At 44.3% G+C, this 15,564-nt stretch overlaps 1 protein-coding gene across 2 annotated transcripts in view; it reads right to left on the bottom strand.

Annotated features, from left to right (window-relative positions):
* Positions 1 to 903: 903 nt before the first annotated feature.
* The window catches only part of LOC147430401 (SKP1-like protein 21), a 102,974-nt gene continuing 88,313 nt past the window's right edge, over positions 904 to 15,564 (bottom strand). The window contains exons 8-11 of one of the 2 annotated variants that reach the window (XM_086494864.1): positions 1,520 to 1,740; positions 1,361 to 1,367; positions 1,246 to 1,277; positions 904 to 1,167 (exon numbers count right to left, since the gene is read on the bottom strand). In XM_086494864.1, the coding sequence (XP_086350990.1) occupies positions 1,100 to 1,167; positions 1,246 to 1,277; positions 1,361 to 1,367; positions 1,520 to 1,740 (328 nt within the window). In that variant the 3' untranslated portion in view covers positions 904 to 1,099. Of the gene's footprint in view, positions 1,168 to 1,245; positions 1,368 to 1,519; positions 1,741 to 15,564 lie in introns of both variants that reach the window. The other variant, XR_015185786.1, reaches the window with a different exon arrangement.

The following is a 15,564-nucleotide window of genomic DNA, read 5'->3' as shown; positions in this document are numbered from 1 at the left end:
GTCAGCAGTTCAAGCTTTGCTTTGTTTTTCTCCCTCCTATGATGTTTTGCCTTTTTCTTTCCCCCTCCAATGATGTTTTCCTGGTGGCATTGCTCTTCATCGACCATTAAGTAATCAAGATAGTGGTGAATTGTCTATACTCTTGTTGCCCTTGATATCCACCTCTTTAAAGGATTTCACTTCTCTAAAATTAACCTCCACCCTACGCAGTTGTGTTCTCTCATAAGTCTATTGTTGTTTGACCATTGGCTTCACAACAATGAACATGAAGACCCTTCTATAGAATACAGTTCAGTCATCCTTACAAAACTTACCATAAATGAAATACAGTAGCTAGGCATGATAAAAAGCGTAACACAGTTTAGGAGTCGACCTTTCCTTGAGATAACCAGCAAAACTTCTGTCTACCATCTTGCGCGAAGAAATCAACTCACACCCAATTATACTTATTCTTAGAGAACGTTACACGAATCAAGACTATTATAATGAAAAGCCAGCGATTAACATAGGCGAACAAGGATTAACAAGGATTAGCATTATCAGTATAACTGCCCCAAAGGACTCTTTGCCACAGGAGCATCAAGGCTCAACTAGGCATGCATGAAGCAATTGGGAGATAAGAGCGCTCCCTGTGTCGATAACAGTACGATGATCTTCGGCTACAGCACTGCCATCTTGAAGCTCAGACAATTAAAAGCTCACTTAACACACATCAGTGGGTAGAATTGTATTGGTTCTTCAAAAATACAATAAACGATCTCTCGCTATAAACTTGGTGGTGCATTGAAAGAATCTCACGGCGCATCTGCCTCTAATTACGATTTTTTTGACAGACAATCCAAATACGTTATTTCTGACAAATGCATATGCTTCAAAACCAAACATTTATACTGAACACTACTCTACCTACCACAGCCCTCTTATTACAGAATTTAGAATAATCTTCATTAGAATTACAATGCAGGCCCTGGCTAGAATGGCCAGCCAGTGAAGACCTGGAAAAAGAGGAAGATATCCAGCAGATCGGCCCCAAAGAGCTCAGATCAAAGCCTCAGTGTGATACAAAGGGTAAAATTTAATAGAACATCAAGAATCATCATCAACAACAAATGGTGCTGTAAATATGAAGCGCAAACCATCTTGAGTATTGGAGAACTCCAGACGCATCTGCACACATCGAACACATTATTTTCTCAACTCTCTGCCCATAATCTGAATCCAACATCAGGTTAACAATCAAAATACCTCCTCCAATCAGAGCTCTGAGAGGAATGCATCTGCCTTAGAATGTCTAGGAAGCACAACTCCTGCTGGTTCAAGAATACACAAAAGCAAACCGAGGCTGTGACTACTCTGTTACTTCCCATCTGAAAAAACAGAAAGATGTTATCACGGTCACATTAGTGCATCATATAGCAATGAACTTGAGAAAGAGAAAGAAAAGAAGAGATAATATTAGAGAGAGAGAGAGAGAGAGAGAGAGAGAGAGAGAGAGAGAGAGAGAGAGAGAGAGAGAGACTTGATAAAGTAGGGAAAAACTCCTGCGGTTGTGTTATATTGCTCTTTGTTCTTCTCGTCTGTCCTTCTGAACTCCATGACCCAATGAGTGAGACTGATGCTACTCTTAAAGGAATCTGACCTAGTTGCCGCGGATCGACCGAGCTAACAGCTGAATAATCTGGCATTCGCCTTCGTTCAGGCCAGTCAGAATTCAGTCGTCTAGCAAAATCTTCAACTTCTCTGCCCATACATAACATTAAATCTTGTCATGAATGTCTATAACAATTTAGATGTATATGTATGTCCCCACCCTACAATGGGGTGTCAGTTGCAATCATAAAACAGGCAACCCCTCCCAAGCAAAACTTGAATTTGAGTCAGTCATATATGATCAAATAAGTAATTTTGTGTAAGCCCGCATTAACACAAAAAGAGAGCACCCAAGTTTTCAGTCGGCATGCTAACTGGAGATAATATCCATCCAGGTTTCAAAAGTAATGCATCCAATTCAACACTCTGCCTGTACCAGCTCCTAGACCCACCAACATCCTCTATTCTATGTTCACTTATTCAACCCTCATTTACATTTAAAAGATTTTCTGATTCAACCAACACATACAAAAACTTACAGTCAGAGAAGAATAAATTCATGTGACTTCCACCAACACAGAAAAGAAGATTGATATGGTGAATCACATTACACTGCAAAAACAAAAAACAAAGCGCTATACCTTGACCTCATCTTTTTGGAAAAGACACTCGAGTATAACAAATGCAGAACTACAAACAACAAACATTGAAGGCAAGCCACCCAAATTATGATCATCAAAGCATAAATACAATATGCGCACCACTACAGAACATTGTAATGCAAGTTCTACTTCCATTGAAGCACCCAATACTGCATCACACCATGCATAGAACAATTTATTCAATAGTCTCAAGTAGCACCAAACAACTTCCCTTTCTCTTAATCTTTTGTGTTACACATCACATTCAGATTTTAGCATCAATATTTATGTACGTGTATTGCAGGCTTTCCAAACTCTGTTAAGCCCTTATTTTGAAGCTCCTACTTTTGGCATCCACAACCAAGGTGGCATTTTTCACAGTTGTTGCAAGTAGCATGACCGCGAAACGCTTAAGGCCCAAACGTTGTGTTTGACTCTGGAACGTTTCACAATTGTCCAATGTCTCACTGAAACGTTTGACCGAAACACCACTTTTGTGTATGTATGGCCGTACGGAATTTCCGGAAATTACGCTGAATGCATTTTGCTGGCTGATTTAGCGCTGGCAGCTTTTGGAGAAGTTTGCTTTTATTTTTAAAAGATTTTCGGGCTCTGCTTTTGGGCATCCCTTGTACGAATAAATAAGTCCTTTGGGACTCATTTCTCAGAGCATCTGGACACAGAGTCTGAGAGTGAGTACCCGGGGGCTCTCTTGTACTTTGCACACAGATTAATATAAAAAGAAATATCAAAAGGTGTGCCAGTCTTTGGGGCCAATACCTCTTGGCACAGAACTACACCGGGCCGTGTCGTCTTTTGTGAACTGTTTTGAAGTGAATCTCTCCAGACCCGGACTTATAGGCACGCGCTCCCGTCTTCAATCGCTCTATCTTACAGGGCATAAAACCATAAGGAATCCCAGATTACACATGGGTTCTCGTGGAGAGTCTGACAGAGATGACACCTCTCAGTGGGAAGGCCAAGGAAAGTTGAAAATCCGGCACGAGAACTGAAGAAAGGAATGAAGATTTGGGCACACACAAAAAAAAAAAAAAAAATCGACGGATAAATTTGCCAGAACGAAGTACAAACGTCAATTGTAGATTGGCATATGTGTGAACAAATTGATTAAGTACTCCAGGGACCCAAGATTGGTGAAACACCTGAAGAATTACCCGATTGAAAAGATTTACTCGAGATGGCATGTGGCCATTGCTTCTCCTCTCAAGAAGGGAGGAAAGCCGAAAGGATGGAGGAGTGCAAAAAAGCAGAACATGTACTCACAGAAAGAGATGGACAAGAACTCTTAAAAAGAAGATGAACCAAAGGACCACCAGAAGATAAACTTGAGTGTTACAGAGCAACAGCCGAGTGTGGAAGAAAAGGAAAGATGAAAGCAGAACTGGTACCACATTGAGTGGAGTCCAAATAGAATCAGATGAGCAGAAGTACACAAGTTTGCCGCACTTGGGGCAAAGTGAAAGATAAGGAAGCCCTCATTCTCTTTGAGAGAGGAGCCAAGGCCAATTTGTTTTCACTTGAATTGGCGGCTCGACTTGGAATTACGCCTGACAGGTTGAGGCCACACGCGGAGGCAGTTCTAGCGGCACCCGGACGGGATGTTGCCATTACACCAATCAATGGCAAACTTCGTTTGCAATGTCAGGGGTGTTTAGGGCACGAGGACTGTTATATCATGCCTTCGGAAGGCTGTGATGTCCTCTGAGGAATCCCTTGGTACCACAAGAACAACGCCATGGTTGACTATCGGGCTGAGAAAGCGACTTTGACAAATGACGGGCAAAGAGATTGTACTTGATGAAATTCAGTTTCTTTACTCGACTTTCTTGAGAGAGGTGAATGATGATTAAAGGTCGAATATGTTTGACCTCGAAAAAGAACGACAAGATTTCTGCAATAGGGGCTGACTGTTTCTCTAAAGGCGTACAAAGCCAGTTGCCTCCTTTGCGTCGTGAAGATCACATGATTGATTCCTGGTAGTACACCACCAAACCGGCCACCTTACAGAGTTAGCTGAAACCCGCCTGTATGATCCAAAAAGGGCGGTAGACTTTACTTTAAACCTTGATTTAGCTTTCACCCATTATTAGTCGTCTATTTTACCTGTACTTTCAAGACACAACAAAGGGGAGAGGGATACAGGCTGCTAGATTGCACCTGTATGAGTAGACGGACACCAGATTGGTCCCTAACTTAGGCGCCCCTTTCGGTATTTCTTTATTGTTCAAAAGAGGGAATAAACGCTGTGGTTCCCTACAAGCTGCCCCGCACAAACTCGGCTGAATTTCCACTGTTCCAGCCCGATTTCGGCAACATAACTGTACTAGAACCCTTCACAGTCAATATTCCCACGCATTGACTGACTTTCCCGACGCATACGGGCACTTTGCAAAACCTGGCGAGAATCTGCAGCACGCTGAATTCTCTGTTTTCAGCCCTGACAATGCGCCAGATCACCTGTACAGCGGTCCCCTTGCATCCCCGAACCTCCTGGGGGTATTAGGAACCGTTTAGGGCCAAAACCCTAAACCTGCAAAAATACACAGCAGGCTGTAATTTACTGTTTTGGGCTCCGTTTCGCGTGCCGGTCGCATCCGTAGCAAGTCCTCGAGCTCCTGCACCTGTAGGGCTACTTGCCCTTTGAATCGGACGAGATTTCTAGCGTGAAACCTCTCCGAATTCACCTGTACCTGCGGGGGGGTTAGCCGCTAGCTAATCCAGTACCTGTACAAGAGGCTCTTGCCTCGGCAATCGCGCATGAACCCACACAACTGTACATTGGTCAAATGAAGAGCCCACTAGAGGGGCATAACATACTGCCAAAGGGGAGAGAGAGGCCAGTGCGTAGCGTGCAGGGCATCACTCCTGGCACCGCACTGTGCATAAGAGGGAAAGCAAGCACTCCATAGCTCTCAACCTGTGACAAAAACTGAAAATGAGGCTCTCCCCCTCCTAAATTCAGCGCCAACTCTTGTTGCATGAGGCAAGTGCACCAGAAGGTGCCACTTGGCACATTTACAAGCATTTTCCCGTTTCGGGGTTGCCGCCTAAAAATCTCCCAACCGGCTGCCTAGTTGACTTCACGGCAGAGTAAGAAAATGTTCCCCTTGTCCTTCCGGAGGTAATGACGCCAACACATTTTCAAGTCCCAAAATAGCAGTTCCCTAAATTTTAGGAGATACTGCCATTGTATCTGTCTAGGTCATCCGACCCTCTTTGTACACTGCGGCCACATCCAGAACTGAAATGTAGCCTCTGTAGCAAAGGATTCCACTTTGGCTAGTCAATGACCCCACTTGGCTAACCATAGTCCTTGTCCAACCTTAGTGCTCTCTTGCCCTCAGGCCTGGACTCCCTCTGAACAGTTCCACACTAGCTATGCAATGCAGGGCAGTTAGATTTCTCGAGGGGTGTTTCCAAAAAGTGAAAGTAAATAGATAATAAGAAAGAAATCAACAAAAAGGATAGATAGTAGTCACACGCTGGTGACATACCCCCCTCTTGAAATCTCAAACGTCCTCGTTTGCATCTATGTTGTACATGCTTACTGTCAACACTGATGTATTCAACACCTGTCGACACATATACGACACATACATGCTCATTGTCAACCCTGGTGTATTCAACACCTTGTTGACTCATGTATTGCTTGCGTGTGAACCCTGTCCCAATGACATAGTGGTAGCTGCGCACTGTGCCATTGCTTTGAGTCACTAACTTTCCAATGACAAAATGGTAGCTGCACATTTTGCCACTGTCTGATACTACACGTTGGATCTCGTAACACTTTCGAGCATACCCAAACCGACAGTTTAAGAATGCAGTTACACATGTACTCTTCAATAGAAGCAATTACTGTATCCTTGACAAACTGACAAGAAATACTCACTTCTATAGAACTAACCAAACTTTTGGACATTCCATAAGAGCAATTGCCAAACTGACAATCTGAACAGCTCTAACATTCATGTAACAGGTATTTCATTTGAGCTCACTTTAAATACCATGTACATCATTTGTTTCAAAAGCCATTGTCACACTGACAATCCATGTAGCTCTGAAACTCATGGGGTCAAGGTAGGTTGCAAATCGAAGGCTTCCAGGTAAAATGATAACACAGTTGGTGACTCTGCAAGTTCACCTTCTTCCATCCACTTAGCATCCATTGGTGGATAGTTTCTGAACTTTACCAAGTAACGCCTAGCAACCTTGCCTTTCACTTTCCTTTCTTTGCGTGCCAAAATCTGCTCCGGGACCAAGATCTCGTCAAGTTCCTCGACTTCCGGCTGATCTTCAGCTGGCATATCTTCTGGCACATCACCCACATAGGGTCTGAGAAGACTCACATGAAACGCATTGTGAATCTTCCAACTGTCAGGCAATTTCAGCCTATATGCAACATCACTGATTATGTCGCATACTTGAAAAGGCCCATAGTAACGCATGCTGAGCTTTGGAAACAGTCTTTCCTTGCCCTTCATCTTCTTTAACCTTGCCTTTTCAAAGCGTAAAAGCACCCAATCACCAAGTGAATATACCACTTCACGACGGTGACAATCAGCTGCTTTCTTTTGCTTTGCCTGAGTCCTTTCTAAGGCCACTTTGACCTTCTTGTACATTTCATCCATGTCCTGAACATACTTATCTGCTTCAAATATCTTGTCCTTTATATGCAGTATGGGAGGAACTTTCTTGCCACCTTCGACTATCTCAAAGGGTGCCTTGCCAGTTGATGAATGCACTGTATTATTGTATGCATACTCCACCAATGGCAAATACTGCTCCCACTTTCCTTTATGCTCTGACACATAGCACTTCAACAGATCTAGGACAGTAGAATTTGCCTCTTCTGACTGCCCATCTGTTTGAGGATGAAATGACGAAGAGAATTTGAGCGTGGTGCCCATATTCTCAAACAAGCCTCTCCAGAACAAACTTGTCATGCGTGGATCACGGTCGCTAACAATCGACTGTGGCATGCCATGATACTTGAAAATATTGCTCATAAACAAGCGTGCCATCTGATCTGGCTTTATCTTCTTCCTGACAGGAATAAAATGAGCCTGTTTGCTGAATCTGCAAATAATGGTCCAAATACCATCGTTTCCTGTCTGCGTTCTCGGAAGATCAAAGATAAAATCCATAGCAATACTTTCCCATGGTTTATCTGGAATAGGTAGTGGTTGCAATAACCCTGGTGCCTTTTGCCTGTCTAACTTGACCTTTTGGCATATTAGGCATTCTCGCACAAAGGCATCCACATCTCTTCTCAATGTAGGCCAATAGAAGAATGTCTCAACCGCTGTAACTGTAGCATCGATACCACGATGCCCTGCATACGGTGGGACATGACTCTCTTCCATAACTTTGCGGCGCAATGGCTTTGTGACACACAATCTGCCATGCATCATCATGAACCCATCTTTGAGAAGATAGTGTTCATGACGTTGTCCATTCATTAGCTGCTCAAAGACCCTTGCAAAATCTTCATCATTTGCATACTGTTCTCTCATATCATCAAGTTCATGATGATAAGGAATCGACACAGCTGAAATTTGTGGCTTCCTTGACAAGGCATCAGCCACAACGTTCTTCTTGCCTTCCACATGCACAATCTGAAAATGGAACATGGACAAAATATTTGCCCATCGCATATGCTTCTCTGATAACTTTGTCTGTGTCAAGAAGTATCGCAAGGTCTGATGGTCCGTTTGGACAACGAAATCTGCACCTAGCAGGTAGTGTTTCCAACTTAAGAGCGCATGAATCACAGCCAGTAACTCTTTCTCATAGACCTGCATGGTCATCTCTGGCCCTTGCAAAATTCCTCTCTCATAGGCTACTACCCTGCCATCTTGCATTAGCACTGCACCAATGCTACTACCACAGGCGTCACACTGGACCACAAATGACTTCCTAAGATCTGGCAACACAATGACTGGATCTGAAGTCATCTTTTCCTTTAAGAGCTTAAAAGCTGAAATCTCTTTCTGTGTCCATCTAAAGGTGACTGCCTTCTTTTGAAGAGCATGTAAAGGTGAAGCAATCTCAGCGAAATTTCGGATAAACCTTCTGTAATAGGAGCATAGTCCCAAAAAGCTTCGGACATCATGCACCGTCTTCAAATCTGGCCATGATTTAATCGCTTCAACTTTTGCAGGATGCATTCTGACACCATCCTTTGACACAATGTGTCCCAGAAAGTGGATCTCTTCCAGAAAAAATTCACTTTTCTTTGCATTGATGAGCAACCTATGACTGCGTAACTCTTTAAACACAATGGCCAAGTGATGCCTATGCTCCTCTTCATTCTTTGAGTAGACTATCATGTCATCAAAGAATGTACCAACAAACTACAGGTGTGGACGGAAAATTCTGTCCATCATCCTATTGAACGTAGCAGGAGCATTTGTGAGACCAAAGGGCATCACTAAAAATTCGTAAAGGCCAAACGTCGTTCTAAAAGCAGTCTTGTGTACATCCTCTGATCTAATGCGGATCTGATGGTACCCACTCTTTAGATCTATCCTGCTAAACATAGCTGCTCCTTTTAATTTGTCCATAATATCATCAATTCTAGGTATAGGGAACCTATTCTTGATGGTATTCTTGTTCAGTGCACGGTAGTCTATGCACATACGCCATGAGCCATCCTTTTTCTGAACCAACAACACTAGAGAGCAGAATGGAGATGAACTGGGCTGAATCAGTGCCTTTTCTAACAGCTCCTGTACTTGGCCCATTATCTCTTTCTGCTGAGCCGCACTAACCCTGTACGGAGGCTTATTTGGTGGGCTACTGCCTGGCACCAAATCTATCGCATGGTCCTCGGGTCTCTCTGGCGGTAATTGAGACGGTAATGAATCGGAAAAACAGTCACTATATTGTTGTAAAAACATTGACCTTTCTTTATCTAGCATAGATAAATTTGATTCATCACAATCTGACACTTCACGTGCAAAAACCAAGTTCGCAGAAAGATGCTTTTTCATTACAAAAGTAATAGCAGAAGCTGATACAGTAGGAATAGAGTCCCCTTTAAGCTTTACATCCAGAATGTGAGTCTTTCCCTTGCTCTGTACAGTGATCTTTTTGTTGTAGGCATCCATGATTCCCTGTACACGAAACAACCAAGGAATACCTAATAACACATCACATCCGTCCAGTGGCATGATGTAAAATTCTTCAGCATCTACATAGGACTGGATATGTCGACGCAACTTTCCAATGATGGGCGTCACAGCCTCTGTATGGCCAAGACATGCCAAACCTGCCTCTACTGTATACCCCATCTCTTCACGTCTGATTCCCAACTTTGAAGCCAATTCTGGGGAAATAAAGTTGGCTTTGGCACCTGGATCAAAGAAGATAAGCACTGTTTGATCCCTGACCTTTCCCCATGCTCTGCAAAGCTCACTTGCATCTGTATTTGGCTTGTCGCCCACCATATCTGGCACTAGACCAGCCATGGGCTTCTTTCCTTTCCTGTCCTCCTTGTCTTCAGAATCAGCTCGCCTTTTCTTTGTAGGACAATTGTAAGCCATGTGGCTAGGCTGCTCACAAATAAAGCATTTGTTCTCTGTCCTCAGGACCTTCTTTTGCTCTTCAGACTTGCGAGGAAAACGTCTTTCCATTTCTTCGCTGGTCCCTTTTCTGATTCAGCCAAAGCTTTGCCTTTCCCTGCGTTGGCCGGCTCCTGAGTCACTCTAGGAACCTCCTTGGGAACATACTTCTTCGCTGAATTTTTCTTGGCTGATCCTTCCTTGACGCCAGTATTGAATTCACAATCTTCTCCCTTGAGCAAACCATTGCCAGTGTTTTCTACCTCGATGAGCTGCGTCAAAGTAGTGACTTTGGTCTTCGTGCAGTATTTTCTCAATCCTTTGGGTAGGCCACAACAGTATTTTTCAATCTGTTCTGTCAATGGCACAAACCTATAGGAAGTTACTGGAAGTAGAGCTTTCCAAAACTTCCGATTGTAATCATCCAGATTTCTGCAAGTGGCAGCATTAAGCTGGTGCCATTCTGTCATGACATCTGCTTCAAAGTCATCAGATAACCATGCTGCTGCAAAAATCTGCTTGAAGTAAATCCATGTGGACGAAGCTTGCCCTTGAAGCAATACAGTTGTCCACCATTGTCCCCCATTCCCTGTCAAGAAAGTGGTTGCCTTGCGGACCTTTGAAGCCTCTGTAAAGTTTCCCCCTGCATAGGCCTTGTCAAACTGCTGGAGGAATGAGAGAGCCTTCTTCCTGTCATCAAACCCTGTAAAGGTCGTGAATGACACACCTTTGCCACCTTCTTTGTACGGAGTTGGCCTCTCCAGCGGCGTTAAATTGTCATATGGAAGTGACTGAAACATGGGAACACTATTAGGGTTCATCTGTGTTCCTTGGACGCTATTAACTTGACCTGAAAATGCCATATATGGCTGCTGATTTGTAATTCCAGCCATACCAAAATTTGCATGTGGCATCCCAAATTGGCCCTGAGTGCTCTAAAACCTTGGTTGCATACCCATGACACTGTACATGGGGTTAGGCATCATCGTTTGAGCACCCCCGAACACTGTTCTTGGCGTATAAAACTGATTTCCAGGTGCATGACCAGCCATGCTCTGGAATACCGATCCACCTCCAAAATAACCAGGGTGTACTGAAGGTGGTGGGAAGACTTGTTGCATAGCCTATAAGTTGCTTCCCTGCCCATTAGAACCAGCTAGAGGCTGCTGAAAGGTGGCGGGCTGAACTGGTACAGCTTGAAAAATTGGCATCTCAGCCACCTGTTCTTGCACCTTAGGCACAGGTTGTGGACACTGCATGTTCTCCGTCAAGTGTACAGGTGTTTCCATTGACTGTGCAGTATGAATCACTTGTGCTCGAGCCTTAACAGGCTTTTGAATATGATCCAGTGACCCAACTTGCTGAGACGGAACAGGAGGTTGCAGTAAAGGCTAAAAACCTCGGATTCTACATTACTTGTGTGAACATAGCCACAACAGTAACCAACTGGGTCCTGAATACATCGTCATCTGTTTGTGGTGGTCTTGAGGACTCACCCACTTCATGTGTCTGTTGACCCTGTGAAGAGGAAACCTCTTCAGTCACATCATCTGGTCTGTCAGCCATAATTGCAATTCCCTGTGTCTTCAAGCCTAATCTGACCAAGGCTCACTTCTATGGGAAAAAGTGATTTAATCGCGTCGATGGAACCATGAAACCGGCCTGTATGATCCAAAAAGGGCGGTAGACTTTACTTTAAACCTTGATTTAGCTTTCACCCATTATTAGTCGTCTATTTTACCTGTACTTTCAAGACACAACAAAGGGGAGAGGGATACAGGCTGCTAGATTGCACCTGTATGAGTAGACGGACACCAGATTGGTCCCTAACTTAGGCGCCCCTTTCGGTATTTCTTTATTGTTCAAAAGAGGGAATAAACGCTGTGGTTCCCTACAAGCTGCCCCGCACAAACTCGGCTGAATTTCCACTGTTCCAGCCCGATTTCGGCAGCATAACTGTACTAGAACCCTTCACAGTCAATATTCCCACGCATTGACTGACTTTCCCGACGCATACGGGCACTTTGCAAAACCTGGCGAGAATCTGCAGCACGCTGAATTCTCTGTTTTCAGCCCTGAAAATGCTCCAGATCACCTGTACAGCGGTCCCCTCGCATCCCCGAACCTCCTGGGGGTATTAGGAACCGTTTAGGGCCAAAACCCTAAACCTGCAAAAATACACAGCAGGCTGTAATTTACTGTTTTGGGCTCCGTTTCGCGTGCCGGTCGCATCCGTAGCAAGTCCTCGAGCTCCTGCACCTGTAGGGCTACTTGCCCTTTGAATCGGACGAGATTTCTGGCGTGAAACCTCTCCGAATTCACCTGTACCTGCGGGGGGGTTAGCCGCTAGCTAATCCAGTACCTGTACAAGAGGCTCTTGCCTCGGCAATCGCGCATGAACCCACACAACTGTACATTGGTCAAATGAAGAGCCCACTAGAGGGGCATAACATATTGCCAAAGGGGAGAGAGAGGGCAGTGCGTAGCGTACAGGGCATCACTCCTGGCACCGCACTGTGCATAAGAGGGAAAGCAAGCACTCCATAGCTCTCAACCTGTGACAAAAACTGAAAATGAGGCTCTCCCCCTCCTAAATTCAGCGCCAACTCTTGTTGCATGAGGCAAGTGCACCAGAAGGTGCCACTTGGCACATTTACAAGCATTTTCCCGTTTCGGGGTTGCCGCCTAAAAATCTCCCAACCGGCTGCCCAGTTGACTTCACGGCAGAGTAAGAAAATGTTCCCCTTGTCATTCCGGAGGTAATGACGCCAACACATTTTCAAGTCCCAAAATAGCAGTTCCCTAAATTTTAGGAGATACTGCCATTGTATCTGTCTAGGTCATCCGACCCTCTTTGTACACTGCGGCCACATCCAGAACTGAAATGTAGCCTCTGTAGCAAAGGATTCCACTTTGGCTAGTCAATGACCCCACTTGGCTAACCATAGTCTTTGTCCAACCTTAGTGCTCTCTTGCCCTCAGGCCTGGACTCCCTCTGGACAGTTCCACACTAGCTATGCAATGCAAGGCAATTAGATTTCCCGAGGGGTGTTTCCAAAAAGTGAAAGTAAATAGATAATAAGAAAGAAATCAACAAAAAGGGTAGATAGTAGTCACACGCTGGTGACATAGCCAAGGCCAAAATAAAGAACCAATGAACCAGAACAGATTTCCACCTAACGAAGATCGATGATATACTCGACAGACTTCAGAATTCTACTTGCCAAATTGATATGAAGAGTGATTATCATCAGATCTGTATTGCTCCTGGAGTCGTCTACAAGACAGCGTTCAAGATGACTTTTTGGATTTTCAAAGAATACCAATCATTTGTGGGCTTTCCAGACACTGAGGAAGCATAAATTGCTTATAAATGTGAAAAAAGAGTGAGTTTTTCTTGCCTGAGATGCATTTCTTGGGACACATCGTCTAACAAAAAGGGTACAGATTGATCTCGCCAAAAGTGACACTATCCGCGATTGGTCTAACTTGAAGAATGTTCATGAAGTTAGAAGCTTTTTGGGCTTGTGTTCTTACTACCGAAGGTTCATTCAAAAGTTCGCAGAGGTAGCTTCCCCTTTACATTTTGACTCAGAAAGGAGTCCCTTTCTAGAAAGGAATCTCTTTGTCGTGGAAATCCACAGAGGTGACTTCCTTTCAGACACTTAAAGAAAAACTGACTATTGGACCAATGTTGGCTTTGCTGGACTTGCAAAAGCCATTCACAGTATATTGTGATGCTTGTGGTCATAGTCTAGGAGCGGTCTTAGTGCAAGAAGGCCATGTGATTGCCTATGAAAGCCGATTGTTTTCAAGGCCAGAATTGACAACACAGATTTATGAGAAAGAGCTTGTGGCAACGGTACATGCTCTTACTCAGTGGCGACATTACCTACTCGGAGCCGATTTCACGGTCTTCACTGATCATCAGAGTTTACGCTACTTCTTGTCACAGAAGCATCTTTCGGAAAAGCAGATGTGGTGGGCTAACATCTTGTCACAGTTTCGCTTCCAGATTGTCCATGTTCAGGGATAGAAAAACTTGGTGGAAGATGCATTGTCTCGGAAACCCCTAGTCTTAGCTATTTTCGCGATTCATCATAGTAGCTTTGAGGACATGGTTGATCAGTATGCCACCGATCCGGATTTTTCTAATATATTCACTCCAATACAGAATGGGGAGGTAGTAGCGGGATATTCCATATGGGATGGCTACTTGATGAAGAAAACAATGTTGTGCGTCACACAGCCGTTGAGGGAAAAGGTTTTGATTGACTGTCATTGTCCACCTTTTACAGGTCACCGCACCATCGACACCATCTTAAAAGGTGTGGAGCGTTACTTCTTTTGGCCGAGACTCAGGAAGGATGTGGACGACTTTGTTCATAGTTGTTTAGTATGCTAGCAAGTCAAGTTTGACACACATAAGGCACAGGAATTACTACAACCTTTACTGTCACGTGCACATCTAACCCTATGTGCATGTGGACAAGCTACTTCAGATCTAGGGTTTAGGTCAGCATAGGAAGTGTTATGGCACCTTTGCGAGCCTGTGCGAAGGCCGTGCATGTTCAGGCACTTAGAGTAGTTGCATATCGTCCGGTTGCACACAGCCTGCTCATCAGCATTACAATCAGTACCCATCATGAGCATTTTACAGTGCACAGAACCCATTTTCCCTACTTTATCCATTTTTCACTTATTATTAATAAGTAACTCTGTTGGGAAACTGGATAGGGAAAATTTGCTAAGCTCTATAAAAGAAACCTAGCGCTAGCACTTTCTGGCAGAAGAGGCAGTAGAGTTCCAACAACTGGCAGTGCACCTTCTCAGCAAGAACCGGCAAAGGACTCAACGTTTTAAACCACAAGACAACCTTGCATTTTCGTACTTCCCAGATCAGCCAGCGTTTTCCAGATTCCAGCCCTAGCATTAGTAGATTGCAGAATCAACCCTAGCGTTAGCAGATTTCCAAGATCAACCTAGCGTTTTTGCAAGTTGCAGATTGCCCTAGCATTTTGCAGTTTCTCGGTGTCTGAACAGCCATTGCATCAGCGTTTTCTATTTTCAGCACTTAGACTCCGCAATAGCAGCCCCAAACCTCGCAGATCTCACCTTCTCGCAGCACATCCTTGCCGCACGGTCAAATCAGCCAACGTTTTCAGTTTCAGCCCGCTATTCGCAGATTTCGGAATCTGCGTTTTCAACACATTGTCGTCGCGTCGTCATCATCGCCGTCCTCGCCGACACAGAGTCAGAATTCAGCAGATAGCAGATTTGCAGATTTCAGCCCCTAGCATTTTCAGATTTCAGCCCGTCTCGTCGTCGTCATCATTGTCGTCGACATTGTCGGCAAGTCCATTGCATCTAGACCATTGTACCAGATTTGTGCAATCAATAGCATAGACCTTTCTCACCATAGAGAGTGGGGCCCTTGGAGAGGGTTTGACAACTTTCTGGTGTTGTATTCTTCTCTCTCTCAGTCTCAGCACCTTCAGTCACAGTGTTTTTCCACTTTGTTTGTGATCATTTGCACTCTCTCACTGAAGGAACGGAAGGCACTCCCTTCCATAAGTAAAAGGAAGCCTTGAGCACAGTTCGGAGCACTCATCTTGACCAAAGTTCAACATTCACTTCCGCTGCACCTTACATTTACCCATTCCATCCGCCCCTGGGAAAGTATTGCAATGGATTTTATTTTTTATCTCCCCAAAACACAGAGTGGGCACGATGGCATTTGGACGGTCATC

The sequence above is a fragment of the Adiantum capillus-veneris genome, chromosome 22 (genome assembly GCF_014529385.1).
Source record: "Adiantum capillus-veneris isolate H3 chromosome 22, ASM1452938v2, whole genome shotgun sequence".
In the NCBI taxonomy this organism is placed as follows: Eukaryota; Viridiplantae; Streptophyta; class Polypodiopsida; order Polypodiales; family Pteridaceae; genus Adiantum; species Adiantum capillus-veneris.
This window is presented reverse-complemented; position numbering and strand designations above follow the sequence as displayed.